The sequence below is a fragment of the Ranitomeya variabilis genome, chromosome 5 (assembly GCF_051348905.1).
Source record: "Ranitomeya variabilis isolate aRanVar5 chromosome 5, aRanVar5.hap1, whole genome shotgun sequence".
Taxonomy (NCBI): Eukaryota; Metazoa; Chordata; class Amphibia; order Anura; family Dendrobatidae; genus Ranitomeya; species Ranitomeya variabilis.
In genome coordinates, this window is record NC_135236.1 from 124866625 (window position 1) to 124889138 (window position 22514).

General features: G+C 43.6%; 1 protein-coding gene across 1 annotated transcript; it reads right to left on the minus strand.

Moving 5' to 3' along the window:
- Positions 1-16180: 16180 nt before the first annotated feature.
- On the minus strand, positions 16181-20775 carry LOC143773400 (germ cell nuclear acidic protein-like). Its single transcript, XM_077260862.1, has 10 exons — positions 20662-20775; positions 20238-20322; positions 19504-19546; positions 19202-19272; positions 18988-19101; positions 18671-18716; positions 18066-18207; positions 17627-17759; positions 16487-16694; positions 16181-16302 (listed from the first exon to the last, which is right to left on the minus strand). Exons 1-10 carry the CDS (start codon positions 20734-20736, stop codon positions 16218-16220), a joined length of 1002 nt encoding a protein of 333 aa, XP_077116977.1. The 5' UTR covers positions 20737-20775; the 3' UTR covers positions 16181-16217.
- Positions 20776-22514: the final 1739 nt, after the last annotated feature.

Genomic DNA, 22514 nt, shown 5'->3' on the forward strand with positions numbered 1-22514 from the left:
TGAACTTAACACATAAACTAGAAGTAGCCGTGGGATGTTCCTGTCACTCCCTAGACACCTCGTCACGGCCGGAGAACTAATTACCCCTAAAGAAAGAAACAGGAATACTATCTTGCCTCAGAGAAAATTCCCAAAGGAAAGGCAGCCCCCCACAAATATTGACTGTGAGAGGAGAGGAGAAATTACAAACGCAGACTGAAAACAGAATTTAGCAAAGGAGGCCACGCTACCTAGAAAGAAAAGAAAGGACAGAGTACTGTGCGGTCAGTATAAAAAATACTACAAAATCCACCACAGAGAATACAAAAATCTTCACACCTAACTAAAGGCATGGAGGGTAACTCTGTGACTTCAGAGCTTCCAACTTAGCTGAATAAATCTTTACACAGACAAAGCTGGACAAGAAAAAACATAGAAATTCACAGAACTATTAAGTCCACCGCATGTGGACTGCAAAAAACAGAGCCAGGACTTATCTTTGATGATTTGGACAATCCAGAAGGAGAAACCAAGCAGAGATGTGCATCCCTAGAAAACAATGGACAACTGGCACTCACAAAAGGAAGGAGCCAGACTAAATAGCCCCGTCCAAAGTGGAAGCAGCTGATGACTGTTGTGAAGGACAAACAGCAGCACTACCACTTATAACCACCGGAGGGAGCCCAAGAGCAGAACCCACAACAGAATTCACAACAGTACCCCCCCTTGAGGAGGGGTCACCGAACCCTCACCAGAGCCCCCAGGCCGATCCGGACGAGCCAAATGGAAGGCACGAACCAAATCGTCAGCATGAACATCGGAGGCAACAACCCAAGAATTATCCTCCTGGCCATAACCCTTCCACTTGACAAGATACTGAAGCCTCCGTCTAGAAAAATGAGAATCCAAGATCTTCTCCACAACATACTCCAACTCCCCATCAATCAACACCGAGGCAGGAGGATCAACAGAGGGAACCACGGGCACCACATATTTCCGCAACAAAGATCTATGAAAAACATTATGGATGGAAAAAGAGGCTGGAAGGGCCAAACAAAAAGACACTGGATTGATAATCTCAGAAATCCTATAAGGACCAATAAACCGAGGCTTGAACTTCGGGGAAGAAACCTTCATAGGAACATGACGAGAAGACAACCAGACCAAATCCTTAACCTGAAGCCGGGAACCCACACGCCGACGACGGTTGGCAAAACGCTGAGCCTCCTCCTGAGACAACACCAAATTGTCCACAACATGAGCCCAAATCTGCTGCAACCTGTCAACCACAGAGTCCACCCCAGGACAATCAGAAAAATCAACCTGAACTGAAGAAAAACGAGGATGAAACCCAGAATTACAAAAGAATGGTGACACCAAGGTATCAGAACTAGCCCGATTATTAAGGGCAAACTCGGCCAATGGCAAGAAAGCCACCCAATCATCCTGATCGGCAGACACAAAGCATCTCAAATAAGTTTCCAAAGTCTGGTTAGTTCGCTCGGTTTGGCCGTTTGTCTGAGGATGAAATGCGGAAGAAAAAGACAAATCAATGCCCAGCTTAGCACAAAAGGACCGCCAAAACCTAGAAACAAACTGGGAACCTCTATCGGACACAATATTCTCCGGAATGCCATGCAAACGAACCACATGCTGAAAAAACAACGGAACCAACTCAGAAGAGGAAGGCAACTTAGGCAAAGGTACCAAATGAACCATCTTAGAAAACCGGTCACAGACCACCCAGATAACAGACATCCTCTGGGAAACAGGAAGATCCGAAATAAAATCCAGAGAAATATGCGTCCAAGGCCTCTCAGGGACCGGCAAAGGCAAAAGCAACCCACTGGCGCGGGAGCAGCAAGGTTTGGCCCGCGCACAAGTCCCACAGGACTGCACAAAAGAACGCACATCCCGTGACAAAGAAGGCCACCAAAAGGACCTACTAACCAAATCTCTGGTACCAAAAATCCCAGGATGGCCAGCCAACACCGAACAGTGAACCTCAGAAATCACTTTACTAGTCCATCTGTCAGGAACAAACAGTTTCCCCGCTGGACAGCGATCAGGTTTATCAGCCTGAAACTCCTGAAGAACCCGTCGTAAATCAGGGGAGATGGCAGAAAGAATCACCCCTTCCTTCAGAATACCGACCGGCTCAAGGACCCCAGGGGAATCAGGCAAAAAGCTCCTAGAGAGGGCATCAGCCTTAACATTCTTAGAACCTGGAAGATACGAGACAACAAAATCAAAATGGGAGAAAAACAGGGACCATCGGGCCTGTCTAGGATTCAGCCGTTTGGCAGACTGGAGGTAAATCAGATTCTTATGATCGGTCAAGACCACAATACGGTGCTTGGCCCCCTCAAGCCAATGTCGCCACTCCTCAAATGCCCACTTCATAGCCAACAACTCACGATTGCCGACATCATAATTGCGTTCCGCAGGCGAAAACTTTCGAGAAAAGAAGGCACACGGTTTCATCAAGGAACCATCAGAATTCCTCTGAGACAAAACGGCCCCTGCCCCAATCTCAGAAGCGTCAACCTCAACCTGAAAAGGAAGAGAAACATCCGGCTGACGCAACACAGGGGCAGAAGTAAATCGGCGCTTAAGCTCCTGAAAGGCAGAAACGGCCTCAGAGGACCAATTAGCTACATCAGCGCTCTTCCTCGTCAAATCGGTCAGGGGTTTAACCACACTGGAGAAGTTGGCAATGAAACGGCGATAAAAATTAGCAAAGCCCAAAAATTTCTGAAGGCTCTTCACGGATGTGGGCTGGATCCAATCATGAATGGCTTGAACCTTAGCCGGATCCATTTCTATAGATGATGGAGAAAAAATGAAGCCCAAAAAAGAAACCTTCTGTACTCCAAAGAGGCACTTAGACCCCTTCACAAACAAGGCATTGTCATGAAGGACCTGAAATACCATCCTAACTTGTTTCACATGAGACTCCCAATCATCTGAAAAAATCAAAATATCATCCAAATATACAATCATGAATTTATCAAGATAATTCCGAAAAATATCATGCATGAAGGACTGAAACACAGATGGGGCATTAGAGAGTCCGAATGGCATCACAAGATACTCAAAATGGCCCTCGGGCGTATTAAACGCAGTTTTCCATTCGTCACCCTGCTTAATACGAACCAGATTATATGCCCCTCGAAGGTCAATCTTAGTAAACCAACTAGCCACCTTAATTCTGGCAAACAGATCAGAAAGCAAAGGCAAAGGGTATTGGAATTTGACCGTGATCTTATTCAAGAGGCGATAATCAATACAGGGTCTCAAGGAGCCATCCTTCTTGGCAACAAAAAAACCCTGCTCCTAATGGAGAAGAAGATGGCCAAATATGCCCCTTCTCCAAAGACTCCTTTACATAGCTCCGCATGGCGGCATGTTCAGGCACAGACAGGTTGAAAAGTCGGTCCTTAGGAAACTTAAACCTGGAATCAAATCAATAGCACAATCACAGTTCCTATGCGGTGGAAGGGAACTGGACTTGGGCTCATTGAAAACATCCTGGAAATCTGACAGAAACTCAGGAATTTCAGATGAGGGGGAGGAGGAAATTGACATCAGAGGAACGTCATCGTGAACCCCCTGACAACCCCAACTAGTCACAGACATAGATTTCCAATCCAACACCGGATTATGTACCTGTAACCATGGAAACCCCAGCACAACAGCATCATGCAAATTATGTAACACCAGGAAACGACAATCTTCCTGATGGGCTGGCGCCATGCACATGGTTAACTGTGTCCAAAACTGAGGTTTATTTTTAGCCAATGGTGTAGCATCAATCCCCCTCAAAGGGATAGGACTCCGCAAAGGCTGTAAGGAAAAACCACAACGTCTGGCAAATTCTAAGTCCATTAAATTTAAAGCGGCGCCTGAATCCACAAATGCCATGACAGAGAATGACGATAATGAGCAGATCAGGGTCACAGATAACAGAAATTTAGGTTGTACAGTACTGATAGTAACGGAATTAGAGATTCTCTTGGCACGCTTAGGGCAATCAGAAATAACATGAGCAGAATCGCCGCAGTAAAAGCACAACCTATTCTGACGTCTGAATCCTTGGCGTTCTGCTCTAGACACAATCCTATCATACTGCATAGGCTCAGGACTCCGCTCGGAAGACAACGCCATAGTGTGCACAACTCTGCGCTCACGCAAGCGCCGATCAATTTGAATGGCCAGAGACATAGAATCACTCAGACCTGCAGGCGTGGGGAACCCCACCATAACATCTTTAGCAGATTCAGAAAGACCCTTTCTGAAAATTGCCGCCAAAGCATCCTCATTCCACTTAGTAAGCACAGACCATTTTCTGAATTTCTGGCAATATGACTCTGCCACTTCTTGACCCTGACACAGGGCCAAAAGTGTTTTCTCAGCATGCTCTACAGAGTTAGGTTCATCATACAATAACCCAAGCGCCTGAAAAAAGGTGTCTACATTAAGCAAGACCGGATTCCCAGATTCCAGGGAAAATGCCCAATCCTGCGGGTCACCACGCAACAGAGAAATGACAATTTTTACCTGCTGGATGGGATCACCAGAGGAACGGGGCTTCAGAGCAAAAAACAGTTTACAGTTATTTTTAAAGCTCAAAAATTTGGACCTGTCCCCGAAGAACAGATCGGGGGTAGGAATTCTAGGCTCTAAAACAGGAGTCTGCACGATATAACCAGAAATACCCTGTACTCTAGCAGCAAGTTGATCCACCCGAGAAGCAAGTCCCTGAACATCCATGTCAACGCCTAACTCCTGAGCCACCCAGAAGTGAAGAGGGAAAAAAAAAACACAACAGAGTACAGAAAAAAAAATGGCTCAGCACTTTCTTTCCCTTCTTTTGAGATGCGGTTAACTCATTGTTGGCCAGTTGTACTGTTATGAACTGGTGGCCTAGGAGCAGCATGGACGAGCTCTGGAGTAGGTGGCCTCTATACTGACCGCAGACCCTGAACTTAACACCGCAACTATAAGTAGCCGTGGGATGTTCCTGTCACTCCCTAGACACCTCGTCACGGCCGGAGAACTAATTACCCCTAAAGAAAGAAACAGGAATACTATCTTGCCTCAGAGAAAATTCCCAAAGGAAAGGCAGCCCCCCACAAATATTGACTGTGAGAGGAGAGGGAAATTACAAACGCAGACTGAAAACAGAATTTAGCAAAGGAGGCCACGCTACCTAGAAAGAAAAGACAGGACAGAGTACTGTGCGGTTAGTATAAAAAATACTACAAAATCCACCACAGAGAATACAAAAATCTTCACACCTAACTAACGGCATGGAGGGTAACTCTGTGACTCCAGAGCTTCCAACTTGGCTGAATAAATCTTTACACAGACAAAGCTGGACAAGAAAAAACATAGAAATTCACAGAACTATTAAGTCCACCGCATGTGGACTGCAAAAACAGAGCCAGGACTTATCTTTGATAATTTGGACAATCCAGAAGGAGAAACCAAGCAGAGATGTGGATCCCTAGAAAACAATGGACAACTGGCACTCACAGAAGGAAGGAGCCAGACTAAATAGCCCCGTCCAAAGTGGAAGCAGCTGATGACTGTTGTGAAGGACAAACAGCAGCACTACCACTTATAACCACCAGAGGGAGCCCAAGAGCAGAACCCACAACAGAATTCACAACAGTCCCCGTCCCCAATTGAAAATCTTTTGTTGAAGTTGAATAAAATGGTCCATGACAAGGCTCCAACCTGCAAAGCTGATCTGGCAACAGCAATCAGAGAAAATTGGAGCCAGATTGATGAAGAGTACTGTTTGACATTCATTAACCCCTTTACCCCCAAGGGTGGTTTGCACGTTATTGACCGGGCCAATTCTTACAATTCTGACCACTGTCTGTTTATGAGGTTATAACTCCGAAACGCTTCAACGGATCTTGGCGATTCTGAGACTGTTTTCTTGTGACATATTGTACTTCATGACAGTGGTAAAATTTCTTCGATATAACTTGCGTTTATTTGTGAAAAAAACGGAAATTTGGCGAAAATTTGGAAAATTTCACAATTTTCAAATTTTGAATTTTTGTTCTCTTAATCCAAAGAGTTATGTGACACAAATTAGTTAATACATAACATTGCCCACATGTCTACTTTACATCAGCACAATTTTGGAACCAAAAATTTTTTTGTTAGGGAGTTATAAGGGTTAAAATTTGACCAGCAATTTCTTATTTTTACAACAAAATTTACAAAACCATTTTTTTAGGGACCACCGCACAATTGAAGTCACTTTGAGAGGTCTATACGGCAGAAAATACCCAAAAGTGACAACATTCTGAAAACTGCACCCCTCAAGGTGCTCAAAATCACATTCAAGAAGTTTATTAACCCTTCAGATGTTTCACAGCAGCAGAAGCAACATGGAAGGAAAAAATTAACATTTTACTTTTTAGTCACAAAAATGATCTTTCAGCAATAATTCTTTTATTTTCCCAAGGGTAAAAAGAGAAAATGGACCTCAAAAGTTGTTGTCCAATTTGTCCTGAGTACGCTGATACCCCACATGCAAGGTAGAACCACTTTTTGGGCGCACGGCAGGGCTCAGAAGGAAAGGAGCGCTGTTTGACATTTTCAAGCTAAAATTGGCTGGAATTGAGATCGGACGCCATGTCATGTTTGGTGAGCCCCTGATGTGCCTAAACAGTGGAAACCCCCCACAAGTGACCCCATTTTGGAACCTAGACCCCCTAAGGAACATATCTAGGTGTGTGTTGAGCACTTTGAACCCCAAGTGCTTCACAGAAGTTTATAACGCCCGGGCGTGAAAATAAAAAATCCTATTTTTTCCACAAACATGATCGTTTAGTCCCCAATTTTTTATTTTCCCAAGGGTAACAGGAGAAATTGGACCCCAAAAGTTGTCCAATTTGTCCTGAGCACGCTGATACCCCATATGTGGGGGTAACCACTGTTTCAACGCATGGCAGGGCTCAGTAGGAAAGGAGCACCGTTTGACATTTTCAAGCTAAAATTGGCTGGAATTGAGATCGGACACCATGTCGCATTTGACGAGCCCCTGATGTGCTTAAACAGTAAAAAAAAAACATAAGTGACCCCATTTTGGAAACTAGACCCCCTAAGGAACTTATCTATGTGTGTGTTGAGCACTTTGAACCCACAAGTGCTTCACAAAAGTTTATAACGCCGGGCGTGAAAATAAAAAATTCTATTTTTTTCCCACAAAAATGATCTTTCAGTCCCCAATTTTTTATTTTCCCAAGGGTAACAGGAGAAATTGGACACCAAAAGTTGTTGTCCAATTTATCCCGAGTACGTTGATGCCCCATATGTGGGGGTAAACCACTGTTTGGGCGCACGACAGAGCTCAGAAGGGAGGGAGCACCATTTGACTTTTTGAGCGCAAAATTGGCTGTGGCGTTTAGAGACCCCCTGCTGTACCTAAACAGTGGAAACCCCCCAATTCTAACTCCAACCCTAACCCCAACACACCCCTAACCCTAATCCCAACCCGATCCATAATCCTAATCACAACCCTAACCCCCAAAACACCCCTGACCCTAATCCCAAAGGTAACCATAACCCTAATCAAAACCCTAAACCGAACACACCCCTAATCCTAATCTCAACCCTAACCTCAAAACCTAACCCTAATCCCAATACACCCTTATCCCTAATCCCAACCCTAGCCTTAACCCTAATCCCAAACCTAACCCTAATCCCAAATGTAACCCTAATGCCAACCCTAATCCAAACCCTAATCCCAACTCTAACCCTAACTTTAGCCCCAACCCTAGCCCTAACCCTAACTTTAGCCCAAACCTTAACTTTAGCCCTAAACCTAGCCCCAACCCTAACCCTAACTTTAGCCCCAACCCTAACCCTAGCCCTAACCTTAGCTCTAACCCTAATCCTAGCTCTAACCCTAACCCTAACCCAAGCCCTATCCCTAGCCCTAACCCTAAGGCTATGTGCACACATTGCGGATTTTGCTGCGGATCCGCAGCGTTTCCGCAGCTGCGGGTCCGCAGCAGTTTCCCATGAGTTTACAGTACAATGTAAACCTATGGGAAACATAAAACGCTGTGCCCGGTTTACATTCCGCAGCATGTCAATTCTTACTGCGGATTCCGCAGCGGTTTTACACCTGCTCCATAATAGAAAACCGCAGGTGTAAAACCGCAGGTGAATCCGCACAAAAAACGCGGTACATCCGCGATAAATCCGCAGGAAAAACGCAGCGTTTTGGCCCTGCGGATTTATCAAATCCGCTGCGGAAAAATCCGCAGAGAACCATTCTATGTTATATGTGCACATATCCTAACCCTACCCCTAACCCTACTCCTAACCCTACCCCTAACCCTAACCCTACCCCTAACCCTAATTGGAAAATAGAAATTCATACATTTTTTTAATTTTATTATTTTTTCCTTACTAAGGGGGTGATAAAGGGGGGGGGTAATTACTATTTTTTTTATTTTGATCACTGTGATAGGATCTCACAGTGACCAAAATAAAACAGGTGGAAGAATCTTCCTCTGCCGGCCGGCAGATCATGGCGGACGCACTGCGCATGCGCCCGCCATTCTCTTACCGGAACAAGAAGCCGGCGGCCAGCAGAAGAAACAGGAGGACCCAGGGACACCAGTAAGTATAACAGGGTCCCCGAATCCCCCTATTTCTCTGTCCTCTGATGTGCGATCACATCAGAGAACAGAGAATGACATCGCTTTTTTTTTTTTTTTTGCGGTCGCCGGTAAACAGTTAATTACCGGCGATCGCAAAACAGGGGTCGGTAAAAACCGACCCTGATCATGTTCTTTGAGGGTCTCGGCTACCCCCGGCAGCTGAGACCCCAAAGATCTTCCGGGTCCCGGGTGGCGGGCGCACTGCGCATGCGCCCGCCATTTTTTCCCTGGAAAAAGATGGCGGCGCCCATCGGGAGCCACGAGCAGCACCGGGGGAGATAGGTGAGTATTGGGGGGCTATCGGGGGCGATCGGGGACTGCATTTCTCTGTCCTCCGATGTGCGATCACATCGGAGGACAGAGAAATTAAATGGCAAATCGCGTTTTTTTGTTGTTGCGACTGCCGGTAAACAGTTAATTACCAGCGATCGCAACTCGGGGGTCGGTAAAAACCCCCCAAATCATGTTCTCTGGGGTCTCGGCTACCCTCGGCAACCGAGACCCCAGAGAAAATCCGACTCTGGGGGGCGCTATTCACTTTTTCCACAGTGCCGTTAATTAACGGCGCTGTGGTTTAAGTACCCTTAGTGGCCGCCGTTAAAAGGCGTATTGGCGGTCGTTAAGGGGTTAAGGGCATAGAAATTCAAAATTGCAAAATTTTCAAATTTTTCTCCAAATTTCCATTTTTTCACAAATAAACGCAGGTAATATCAAAGAAATGTTACCACTATCATGAAGTACAATATGTCATGAGGAAGCAATGTCAGAATCATCAGGATCCGTTGAAGCGTTCCAGAGTTATAACCTCATAAAGGGACAGTGGTCAGAATTGTAAAAATTGGCCCGGTCATAAACGTGCAAACCACCCTTGGGGGTTACGGGGTTAATCTACAATCTGCACCCCATCTTGACTGAAAAAAAACAGAAATGTAGAAATTTTTGCAAATTTCTTAAATAAGAAAAACAAATATCACATGGTCATAAGTATTCAGACCCTTTGCTCAGTATTGAGTAGAATCACCCTTTTGAGCTAGTACAGCCATGAGTCTTCTTGGGAATGATGCAACAAGTTTTTCACACCTGGATTTGGGGATCCTTTGCCATTCTTCCTTGCAGATCCTCTCCAGTTCCGTCAGGTTGGATGGTGAACGTTGGTGAACAGCCATTTTCAGGTCTTTCCAGAGATGATCAATTGGATTTTGGTCAGGGCTCTGGCTGGGCCAGTCAAGAATGGTCACAGAGTTGTTCTGAAGCCACTCCTTTGTTATTTTAGCTGTGTGCTTAGGGTCATTGTCTTGTTGGAAGGTGAATCTTTGGCCAAGTCTGAGGTCCAGAAAACTCTGCAAGAGGTTTTCATCCAGGATATCTTTTGTTATGAACTGGTCCAGAAAACTCTGCAAGAGGTTTTCATCCAGGATATCTTTTGTTATGAACTGGTGGCCTAGGAGCAGCATGAGACGTACTCTGGAGAAGGTGGTATCTATACTGACCGCGGACCCTGAACTTAACACCGCAACTAGAGACCATGAAGAGATGTGAATCCTCCAGATACAATTGACAACTGGCACTCATTAAAGTGTGAAGCCAGACTAAATAGCCCAGTCCAGAGTGAACACACCTGATAACTGCTGTGAAGGACAGACAGCAGCGCTACCACTGATAACCACCGGAGGGAGCCCAAGAACAGAATTCACAACAATCTTTGTACTTGGACGCATTCATGTTTCCTTCAATGGCAACCAGTCATCCTGTCCCTGCAGATGAAAAACACCCCCATAGCGTGATGCTGCCACCATCTTGTTTCACTGTTGGGATTGTATTGGGCAGGTGATGAGCAGTGCCTGTTTTTCTCCACACATACCGCTTAGAGTTATCACCAAAAAGGTCTATCTTCGTCTCATTAGACCAGACAATCTTATTTCTAATAGTCTGGGAATCCTTCATGTGTTTGTTAGCAAACTCTTTGCGGGTTTTCTTGCATCGAGGAGAGGCTTCGTTGGACCACTCTGCCACAAATGCCTGACTGGTGGAGGGCTGCAGTGATAGTTGACTTTGTGGAACTTTCTCCTATCTCCCTACTGCATCTCTGGAGCTCAGCCACAGTGATCTTGGGGTTCTCCATTACCTCTCTCACCAAGGTTCTTCTCTTACGATTGCTCAGTTTGGCTGGACGGCCAGGTCTAGGAAGACTTCTTGTGATCCCAAACTTCTTCCATTTAAGGATTATGGAGGCCACTGTGCTCTTAAAAACCTTGAGTACTGCAGAAATTCTTTTGTAACCTTGGCCAGATTGGTGCCTTGCCACAATTCTGTCTCTGATCTCCTTGGCCAGTTCCTTTGACTTCATGATTCTCATTTGGTCTGACATGCACTGTGAGCTTTGAGGTCTTATATAGACAGGTGTGTGCCTTTCCAAATCAAGTCCTATTAGTTTAATTAAACGAAGCCGGACTCCAATGAAGGAGTAGAACCATCTCAAGGAGGATCACAAGGAAATGGACAGCATTTGACTTAAATATAAGTGTCTGAGCAAAAGGTATGAATACTTATGACCATGTGATATTTCAGTTTTTCTTTTTTAATAAATATGCAAACATTTCTACATTTTTGTTTTTTTTTTCAGTCAAGATGGGGTGCAGAGTGTACATTAACGAGAAAAAAAATGTACTTTTTTGAATTTACCAAATGGCTGCAATGAACAAAGAGTGAAAAATTTAATTGGGTCTGAATACTTTCCGTACCCACTGTATATAGCTGTTTTGTGATATCTTGGACATTGCAACATTACAATCTGCACACATCATCAGCCATAATGTCTATTATGGCAATTTTGAAGGAGCACAAGTAAGTGTACAGTCAGCTTTTGAAATTGATATTTAAGAAGCAGGAAGTATCACAATGACTTTGACAAGGACCCAGTTTGATGGCGATACAACTGGGTCAGAGGAACTCCAGAACGGCAGGTTGTGTTTAGTATGTCCCACTTAGTACCTGCCAAATGTGGTCCAGAAACTACGACCGATGAAGCTGCAAATAACGGTCCACAGGCCTATATCCTAGTACGTATATTAGTCCCTGCCACCCCACTCAAACAGGAGCTATCATGAAAAATGACAACTCTTTTTTTATTTTAACATATTGCCGATAATATTTCCGGCCTCAGGTAGGCTTCTGAAATCATTGCACATGGGCAGTTAATTTTTGGGCCTGCTTGCAGCCAGAACCTCTGGCCTAGAGTGAACACCAGGTTGGCAATGTGATGTGGGCAGAGAGGTGAAGGAATGGATATTGGCAAGGAACAGAGGGATGGCCGGAGTGGTGAGGTAAGTATGAGGGTTTTTTAATATTTTTACACCTTATACTTATTATGCTCTGAGGTCTAGAAAGTCCACAGAGCAGAATAGGGAACATTTAATTCACAGAGAATCAAATGTCTGATTTGGCAAATTCAGATTTTGTCAGGTCCAAAAAATCTGCAGTCAAAATATAAGTTAAAATATTAGTAAAGTTTTAGTAAGTTAAGTTATTCAATAGATTGTATTGTTTACTCAGTCTACCCATGAAAGTAAACCCATAAATATCTATGCATATAGAAATAAAATGTCTGCTCACCTGTATTAATGTGTTGCACACACATAGCTTTACTTATAGGTGCAACTTATGGTCACCAGGATGAACACAAGTGACGTTTTTAGTGTAGAAAATTACAAATTGACCATGTCCGTAGTCTTGCACTCCATCGGTGAGCCACACATTTCCATACTTGTTTTCATTACTGTTGGTGTATAGGAATGTTTAGGCCACACTCGCGTACCATCGGGAAGGCCCCTACTCAGCTGGGCCCATTACCTCTGATCACTCTGTCTTTCACCGTTTGTCAAAATGGGAGCCTTCTGTGCTCCATTTGTAATAAACAGTGGTCAAGCAAGCGCACAGCTGTGCTGTTAATTCTATATAGAGCTCCCATCGATCTAGAAACTGTGTATAGATGGTAACATCTTCTTACCACAATACATCTTTACTCTAGTTAAAAAAAAAACAAGTTCCCTTTGTAATTATTCATGGGTTAGTTGTCAGATTGTGTTATAAATTTTCTTTAACTTTCCTCACTTGCCACGCCGTGCCAGACATGGTGTCAGGCAGATTCTGCACCACAGCAATCTGAAGCTCCTGAGGATGGCCACTGGACACAGGAGAAGGAGAAAGATCAGGAATACATGTAAAGAAGAAGACCGGGCTGTGGGTGCTGACAAGGCACCAGGTTTGGAACTGCTGGGGCCAGGCCTACTGTTGCAAGGGGGAAGGAGATGGGGAACTGAGCAGAACCTTGACCTGTGTAGAGGGGGCGTGGTGAGACAGGGGAGGATAAGAAGGTTAGTGAGGGAAAAGAGCGGGCTTTCCTTCCAGAGAGAGGTGTCAGTGAGGACCGGCGCTGAGCCATGAGAAAAGATAGGACGCTCTGCAGAGATAAAGGTTGGGTACAGCGAGGACCCTCAGACTTCGTGGAGCATGTGGAGGAGCGCACGCCAAGTAGAGGATTGCCGTGGACTACTCTTGGCTGTGCAGCAGCATAACATACTAGGGGCTCAGTGGGTCAGACAAGTGACTGCCCACTGCCACCAGAAGGAGACCGACCTGTTAGGTGGGGAAGCCGGAAGAACTCAGCACCAGCCTCAGCCGCCAGCCAGCCACCCAACCCAGGAGAAGAGAGAGGCACCCAAGTAACGCTAAGTGAAATTGATATATAACCTGCCACCTTTAGTTGTTCTTCCCCTTTCTTTCCCTCAGCAACCACCTGATTTATTTCCTGTTGCTACATGCTTGGAGGTCTATCCCTGTAACAATTAACCCCTTCCCGACATGTGACGGTATAGTACGTCACATGTCGGGACCCCCGCTTTGATGTGCGCTCCGGCGGTGAGCGCACATCAAAGTCGCGACATGTCAGCTGTTTTTTACAGCTGACATGTGCGCGCAATAGCGGCGGGTGAAATCGCGATCACCCGCCGCTATTAACTAGTTAAATGCCGCTGTCAAACGCAGACAGCGGCATTTAACTACCGCATCCGGCCGTGCGGCCGGATATGAGCGCATCGCCGACCCCCGTCACATGATCGGGGGTCGGCGATGCTCCTCCATTGTAACCATAGAGGTCCTTGAGACCTCAATGTTTACTGATTGCCGGTGGCTTTGAGCGCCCCCCTGTGGTCGGCGCTCACAGCACACCTGCAAATCTGCTGTGTAGCAGCGATCTTATGATCACTGCTGCATAGCAGAGCCGATCGGGCTGTGCCTGCTTCTAGCCTCCCATGGAGGCTATAGAAGCATGGCAAAAGTAAAAAAAAAAGTTTTTAAAAATGTGAAAAAAATAAAAAAAATATAAAAGTTTAAATCACCCCCCTTTCGCCCCAATCAAAATAAATCAATAAAAAAAACCCCCAACCTACACATATTTGGTATCGCCGCGTTCAGAATCGCCCGATCTATCAATAAAAAAAAAGCATTAACCTGATCGCTAAATGGCGTAATGAGAAAAAAATTCGAAACGCCAGATTTACGTTTTTTTGGTCGCCACGACATTGCATTAAAATGCAATAACGGGCGATCAAAAGAACGTATCTACACCAAAATGCTATCATTAAAAACGCCAGCTCGGCATGCAAAAAATAAGCCCTCACCTGACCCCAGATCACGAAAAATGGAGACGCTACGTATCGGAAAATGGCGCAATTTTGTTTTGTTTTGTTTTTTGCAAAGTTTGGAATTTTTTTTCACCACTTAGGTGAAAAATAACCTAGTCATGTTAGGTGTCTATGAACTCGTAGTGACCTGGAGAATCATAATGGCAGGTCAGTTTTAGCATTTAGTGAACCTAGCAAAATAGGCAAGCAAAAAACAAGTGTGGGATTGCACTTTTTTTGCAATTCCACTGCACTTGGAATTTTTTTCCCGTTTTCTAGTACACGACATGCTAAAACCAATGATGTCGTTCAAAAGTACAACTCGTCCCGCAAAAAATAAGCCCTCACATGGCCAAATTGACGGAAAAATAAAAAAGTTATGGCTCTGGGAAGGAGGGGAGCGAAAAACGAAAACGGAAAAACGGAAAAAGCTCCGGGGGTGAAGGGGTTAAATCAGTGATTGTTTTCCCGTTAACCCTTGCTCTGTGCCTCTGTGTCTCTGCATCCAATTACCTGTGTTACATACACACAGTATCTTTTTAGATTTTGTTTTTATTTGGGGTTGGGTGATGGAGAATATATATATTTCATATGGGTACAGGTAGAAGAGGTATAGGGTATAGCTGGGGGTCAACCTTTTTTGCTTTTCTTATTTTTTGTTGACTCTCTTTTTTATTTTATAACATTTTCTCAGCACTCTATTCCTCCTCTTCTGCAGTAGGTCAACAGTTGGTATCATGAGTTGCTCTTCTGGGCTTTGGGAGGACTTTGGTATATAACAACTCTCCATTAGCAGCAGTTTTAGTCGTAATCACTGCTTGGAGAAGTCACGTTGTTCACCATGTAGATAGCCTTCAGAATAACATGCAGACCATGAGCAGGATCATTTTGTGCATTAATGCTTTTGTACTGCGCTCTACAGAGAAAAAAAATACAATTACTATAAAAAGTAAATATACTTAACACACATAGATAACACAAGTGCAAACCTGCTAGGCCATATTGTAGGAAAGGCTCAATGAATAAATGCCTCAGAGCTTTGGAGATTGTACCAACTATAAGACCTAAAGTATCTCCACCACCCAGGCTGACTCTTCTTATTCATCGACCCAGCAATTTCCAGTTGCCCCCTGCCAGCTACTATTTATATGTATGGTATTTTATCCATTTCTGATCTCCCACATTTATAAAAAAAAAAAGGATTTTTGAAGATTTTTCACGAATTGTGTTCATTTAAGAATATAAAGAAATGTATGTGTATGTTTCTCTTGTCTGGAAGATCTGAAAGGTGCAGTAACTTCAATCCACCCCTAACAACCTGTGACTCCTATCAAAATGTCATATTTTTTGCTAAACGATTGTGATGTAAAACTTACCTGTGGAGTCACAGAAATTTTCAAGATCTCTCAATCCTGGAATATCAATCCTCATCCTAATAGATATGGATACAATGGGCACATGTTGCGCTCAGTGTTTTACTTCAAGTTATTTGTATGGAACCAGGAACCTAAAGATGAGGAATGAAGAATCAAAATGAATGAAATATGCTGTTCCATGAAACACAGTGGAAACTGCAGTGCCTTCGAGGACACGACAAAAAGCGTCTACTGGTCCTAAAGATTTCCTAAAGCACCAGGTCCTGGGGTGACTGTATAAATACACTCCTACAATGAACATATAAAGAATATACACACTTACATTTGGTAATGGAAGCAATAAATTGCTTCTGTTTGACAGTACAGCCTGGATTTTGTTTCTGCAGGTTTTGTTGGATTTTTCCAGATTCTGGTCTTATATCTGGAAAATGGGTCTCCTTGAGCTGTAGATGGAGGATGATCTAAGGAGACAGATGGTCCTAACCTTAAGCCGTGTTTTGCATTGTAAGTTTCCCTCCACATTTACGGCAAAATGTTCTCTGTTCACTGATTTTCGTGAAACGGCCGACTCTAAAAAGACAGAAAGAACATGGATTGGCAGTCAAGAAAGGATAGAAATATCAGTTACTGGAGGAAGAGAAAGGATTATTCATGGAAAATTAGATCTCAGTCATCTGTGATCTCCTGGTAGCAGAATATAAATTGCATTAATGTAGTTTCTTTAGAATTATATAAGAAGAAAATATCTCCTTACCTGTATCCACACCCTGCACACACATAGTTGTATCGGTAATTAATGTCATACGCATGATACATTCTCACAGGTGGCAATTCGGGGTGAACATGTATGAGCTTTTCTGTGTAAGATGTCCAGAGTGGCCCATGTCCATCATTTTGCACTCCCTCAATGTGCCAGCAGGCGACATGGCACAATTCATGTGCCAGTGAATCTCTAAGGCGCTCTAAAGATAGAAAATATATAATTACGATAAGTCAAGAAGATATTTTACATCACAATTGCAAACCTACTAGACCATAATATATGAGAGGCTCAAGAGACATTTGCCCTGGAGCTTTGGAGGTATAGGACCTGAAGGATCTCCATTACTCAGGCTGACTCTTCTGATTAATCGTCCCAGTAATTTATAGTTGCATCCGTGGCAGTTACTATCTATGTGTATTTTATCCATCCACTGTTTACCTCCAGATCCCTCACTATTAAGAAATAAGGGGTCCCACAAGGATTTTCAATGATCACAACTGATGAACAACATATAGCCATGCATGTGTGTGTTTCTCTTGTTTGGAAGCTATGAAAATTGCAGTAACTTCATTCCTGCCTTAAATGGAAGCTGTCATGTGAAAAAACATTATTAACCTCCAAATATGGAGTTAATGTGCAGGTTAAAGGTGTTCTGAATCTTCCCAACACCGGCACTTAGGCCAGGAGGAAATAAACATTGGTCCCTCTGGCAGCGTTCAGCTTCCAGTCATAGCAGCGGCACGGGTTCAGTCACTGCTCTGTGTAAAGCGAGTGGCATCTGTAACCCACCCCCTGTCACTGACTGACAGCAGCTTAGCATTAGACCTGGCTGTCAGTCAGTGCCGGGGCACGGTTACAGCAGCAGCTCGCTATACACAGAGCAGTGACTGAACCCTTGATGGTGCCGTCCCTATGACTGAAAGGTGCCTGTTAATTGAATAAAGTTCATTTCCTCCCAGCAGTGGAGGTCTAAGTGCCGGCACTGGGCAGGTTCAGAACGCTGTTAACCTGCAGATTAACCTCATATCGGCAGGTTAATAGCGTTTTTTCACATAAAAGGTTCTCTTTAACAACCTGGTACTTCTATCAAAATTTTATATTTTTACCAAATGATCACTATAAGAAACTTACCTGCAGAGTCACAGACTTTGTCTGAGAGTTCAATAAAGGAATACTGTTCCCCGTCCTTATAGATGTTCGTGCAGAAAGCAGATGTTGCCGTCAGTCTTTTGCTCCACTTGAATGTTATTTTGGACTCAGGAAGCTGAAGATGAGGAATTAAGAAATAAAATACATTATATCTATAATTCAACGTAAAGCAGCATTAAATGCAGTCCCTTCTAGGACACTACAAAAGGGAGGTATAAGTTGTGACTACTGGTCCTAAAGACACCCGTAGGCACCAGGTCCCGGGGTGACTGCTACCTCCTCTGCACCAGTATAACTGCATTTACATAGAGGAACAGTAAAGGTCTTTGATAATATATACTCCACCGACATTTACATGAAGAGTTACAGATATAGCAGAATATAGATGAATATATACAATCCCGGGATTGTAATATTTTACCTCGTTCTCAAACACGGTGCTGTTATAGAGCTTAAACAGCCGTGTAACCAACTCATGTTTGTAGCTCTGAAAGTCCTGCATGTATTTAGATGCCGGAGATGTGATGTCCTCTATAAAGCAGCCCTGGATGGTACAAATAGGCCTGGAAGAACAGAAGATCATACATGAAGCCTTAGGTTATATCTCAAAACATACAGAACATTTACCTATTCATTCCTTTCCCCTACAATGTAGAAGGGATTTCCCAATTAAGTATCGCGTCACCCAAATGGTAGAAGGTCAGGGGCACAAATACAATAGGGTCAGCCAGCAATAAGCTACAAGTCGGGGCAGGTGGATTATCAGCATTGAAATAAACCTCTCAAAAATGTCAATACAAGAATCCAATATCATCTCTATGTCAGTGGAACTGCAAGATCTTCTTGGGATCCAGGATTTATACATGGCAGAGAGGAGGGATTATCTACACCCTGACATAGATTGGGATGTAAAACGAGGAGATGTGGGAGTGCTGGATTTTGGGAACTGAGCTGATGACTGAGGATATCCACCAGTAGGGGGCACCACTTCTCGTTTATAGTGTTTCATAGCTTTATATAACTTACTGCTCCTCTGAGGTGGATCTCTCCAGGCATCCAGATGATTCTGTATCTGGAAGGAAACATGGAGCAGTGAAAATAGTGCCATCTTTGATAAGTTTTACATTGAGGCATCTATATAATATTGTTACAGAGATTAGGAATATCTACAGCCCTTGATTGAAATAGAGTGAAGAGGCACCAGAAATGAATGTGCAATTCTACTTTTTACTCCTTTGTCCACTTGTTGGCTATCAGGTGAAGGTGCATTGTTAAATTATCTTTAGGGGAAATGTATGTAATCTGTATAGATTGCGGTATAAACCATAATATTGGACACTGACCAGTGACAGGAGATGATGGTTCTATTATGATACAGTCATCGTCATCGCTGTCAGTGTGTGGAGGTCCACACTGCTCAGGGGTATCATAACCCTCGATGTCAGAAGTCCTGAGACCTGTGAATATCACATAACAGAACAGAACATGGATCAATGGACTGTGTCAAATACCGGAAATTTAGGTTGTGTCTAGAAAACACAGCTAATTAGTCCTTACTTTCGCGAGATGATATTTTCTCCCCAGAAGAATACTCATCATCGTCAGAAATAACAATGACATCAGTGGAACTGTGAAAACAAATGCAGAAATAGGAATCAGTGGGGAAAATTCTAATGTTAAAAATGAATGAGATTATGGATTAAAATTATTGGTATAAATGGATCAGATGAAGCAATTCAGAGCCCAGGAACCACAAGAGTCATATTATATAAAGCTGGAATGAAGGACACCGATTGTCCCCAATAATGTCTACCAATGGGACCTGAGCTCAGAGTTGGAGAAGATGTGATTCATCCTACCTGAAGAAGTCATTGCTACATGACGGGAAAGATGTTATTAGTTCTGAGGAAGAAACAAAAATGAATATATTAGACTGTTATTATGGATAACAGCAGTAAGTGATAATTAAAACGGACTACTAGGACTTCAGAAAACTTCTGATGATGGGGCCAAAATGTCATCATTATCTTTTTTACCAGTTACAACTAAAGCCCCCATCACACTAAGCGAGGTCGCTAGCGAGATCGCTGCTGAGTCACAAGTTTTGTGACGCAACAGCGACCTCAGTAGCGATCTCGCTATGTTTGACACGTGGCAGCGACCAGGCCCCTGCTGTGAGATCGCTGGTCGTGTCGGAATGGCCTGGACCTTTTTTTGATCGTTGAGGTCCCGCTGGGTAGCACACATCGCTGTGTTTGACACCTTACCAACGACCTCGTTGACGACAACGTCTCACAGGACGTCCCTCATCGAGGTCTGAATCGTCATAATAGCTGCCATGTGACATCGTTGTACAGGTCGCTACAGATCGCTGCTGCGTCGTTGGGAAGATCTCACTGTTTGACATCACACCAGCGACCACATAGCGACGCAGCAACGATCCCTGACAGGTCGTATCGTTGTCGGGATCGCTTTAGCGTCGCTAAGTGTGACTGGGCCTTAAGTCCCAATGAATGAGACACATTTGTTCTAGTAAACCCATTATTGTTAGGACACATATCAGCAGGGGCTAGATTGCATTGGAAATCAGTACCTGGGTCTATAGGTGTTATCCCATTTTTTAATCCACCTTCCGTTTGATAGTTCGGAAGTCTTGATCTTTTCTTGGGGGGATGGGACTAGAAAAAGAGAAGAAATATAAGACTCGAAATGTCACATAAATCATAATGAACATCTGGGTATGAAAGGGTATGAAAATAACACGCAGGGTCAGTTCTGGCTTTTACAAGGAGCATTTTATTCTTATAGAATAGTAATAATATATTTATTAATATAATTGTCAGTGATGGTCTATTAAGATGGATATAAACTCCCCAAACAGGAATATTACTCTTCATTATCAGCTATTAAGGAGATAACAATCAGTAATATTGATCATTCTAACAAGTCGTCACATAAATCATCATAGATGATAGATTAGTATTACATAAGAATAATGCAGAAAAGTGACGGCTCACCTGATGGAAATCCACATCACTGCTGTTCTCTGAATCCGATATAATAATACGCTTACAGCACTTTTTATTCGCCATACTTGCACTCACTTAACGCCACAATCCTCACTCTCCAACGCCTTAAACAACCCTCAACGGAATCAGGGGTTACACAGCGTCTAGAACTGTCCGGTAAATTGTGACATCACTGTAGTGACACCATCAGCTCTGGACCATTGTCACTGTGACCTCAGCACATATACAATTATAAGCTGCTAGATATGTCTAGATAGGAGGCTGCACTAATACTCCCAAACACTTATTCTAATCACATGGAGTAATAATAATGGGATGATTATTTGTAAAAAGTGTTGTTTTGTATTGGAGAATGCAGCCTAGATTTCTCCCCTCACTCCACTTTTATTTTCTTTCCTTCTCTCGCCTTGATCTTTCCTATTTTATCATTGCTATTATAATATCTTATAAGGTATAAATTTACATGTCTGTTTCCCAAATCTTATTGTGATGTTTATCGTTTCGGAAACTTTAATACAAATTTACAGTTTTAAAAAATTACATAGATTTATCAAATAAGACCAATATTCCTCTGTATGACACAAAAGCATACAGGACTTTGGCACAAGTAATTTACTGAGTATGTCTTAGGAATCTGGTTGGACCCCATGGCCAAGGAGTGGAACAATTGCTGTAGTTACAATAACTGCAGTGAGACATGGGAGGGCAGTGGTAGAGGTGCCACACACTGGCAGAAGAGGGGCAATGATCTGCCCCGATCTTCTGAAATTGGAGCAGTTGAGTAGTGCTCCTTGTTTCTCTAATAAGGAGATTGTAAAATGCTCAGTGCACTGGGTTCCTTATTCCGGCTAAATAAGAACATCCTGCTCAGTGGTACCAAGTATCCTAGGCAGTGCTGCCACTCGGGAGCCACATACTGGCAAAATTTTCAGGGCCCCCTTGAAATTCCACCCAGGCTCCACCCTAGCCCCGCCTCCACCCATCAAACCTTCCACAGTCCCATCACCCTCTCCTGGAAAAACTCCACTTCTGCACCGTGCTTCTCACCAATCACACATTAAGGCTATGTGCATACCTTGAGTATTTGCTTGCAGAAATTTCTACAAGGTTTCTGCATTTCTTGGCAGGAAAAATACTGGCTCAAATGAGGACTGCCCCAGGAAAGACCAAGAGTCACCTCTGGTTCTGAGGATAGGTTTATCTGAATCACCAGCCTCAGAAATCGCAGGTTAACAGCAGCTCAGATTAGAGACCAGGTCAATGCCACACAGAGTTCTAGCAGCAGACACATCCCTACAACAACTAAGAAGAGACTTTGTGCAGCAGGCCTTCATAGTAAAATAGCTGCTAGGAAACCACTGCTAAGGACAGACAACAAGCAGAAGAGACTTGTTTGGGCTAAAGAACACAAGGAATGGACATTAGACCAGTGGAAATCTGTGCTTTGGTCTGATGAGTCCAAATTTGAGATCTTTGGTTCCAACCACGGTGTCTTTGTGCGGCGCAGAAAAGGTGAACGGATGGACTCTACATGCCTGGTTCCCACCATGAAGCATGGAGGAGGAGGTGTGATGGTGTGGGGATGCTTTGCTGGTGACACTGTTGGGGACTTTATGCGTAAATATATTGAAGGGATATATTCGTATTTCGCTCACAGAAAATTTCCCTTTGTCTTAAAAAGTTCAAACCTTTATTATACCTTAGTTAAAAAGCCTTAATACATACAATAATTATACATCACACCAACACCACTAAAGAAAGAAAAAGATAACCAGGGGGGGTGCCTAACCCTAAACTGGCCTATCTCAACCTACCTACTTGCGGAGGTTGGCACCCTAGAC

What these genes read in the sequence shown, in the direction of transcription:
- LOC143773400 (XM_077260862.1), bottom strand. Translation starts at nt 20,736, where the DNA reads ATGGCGAATAAAAAGTGCTGTAAGCGTATTATTATATCGGATTCAGAG. An exon ending in AGATCCACCTCAGAGGAGCA is followed by an intron (nt 18,208 to 18,670) that starts GTAAGTTATATA and finishes CTGTTCTTCCAG; the next exon opens with GCCTATTTGTACCATCCAGG. An exon ending in CAAAGTCTGTGACTCTGCAG is followed by an intron (nt 16,695 to 17,626) that starts GTAAGTTTCTTA and finishes TTCTATCTTTAG; the next exon opens with AGCGCCTTAGAGATTCACTG.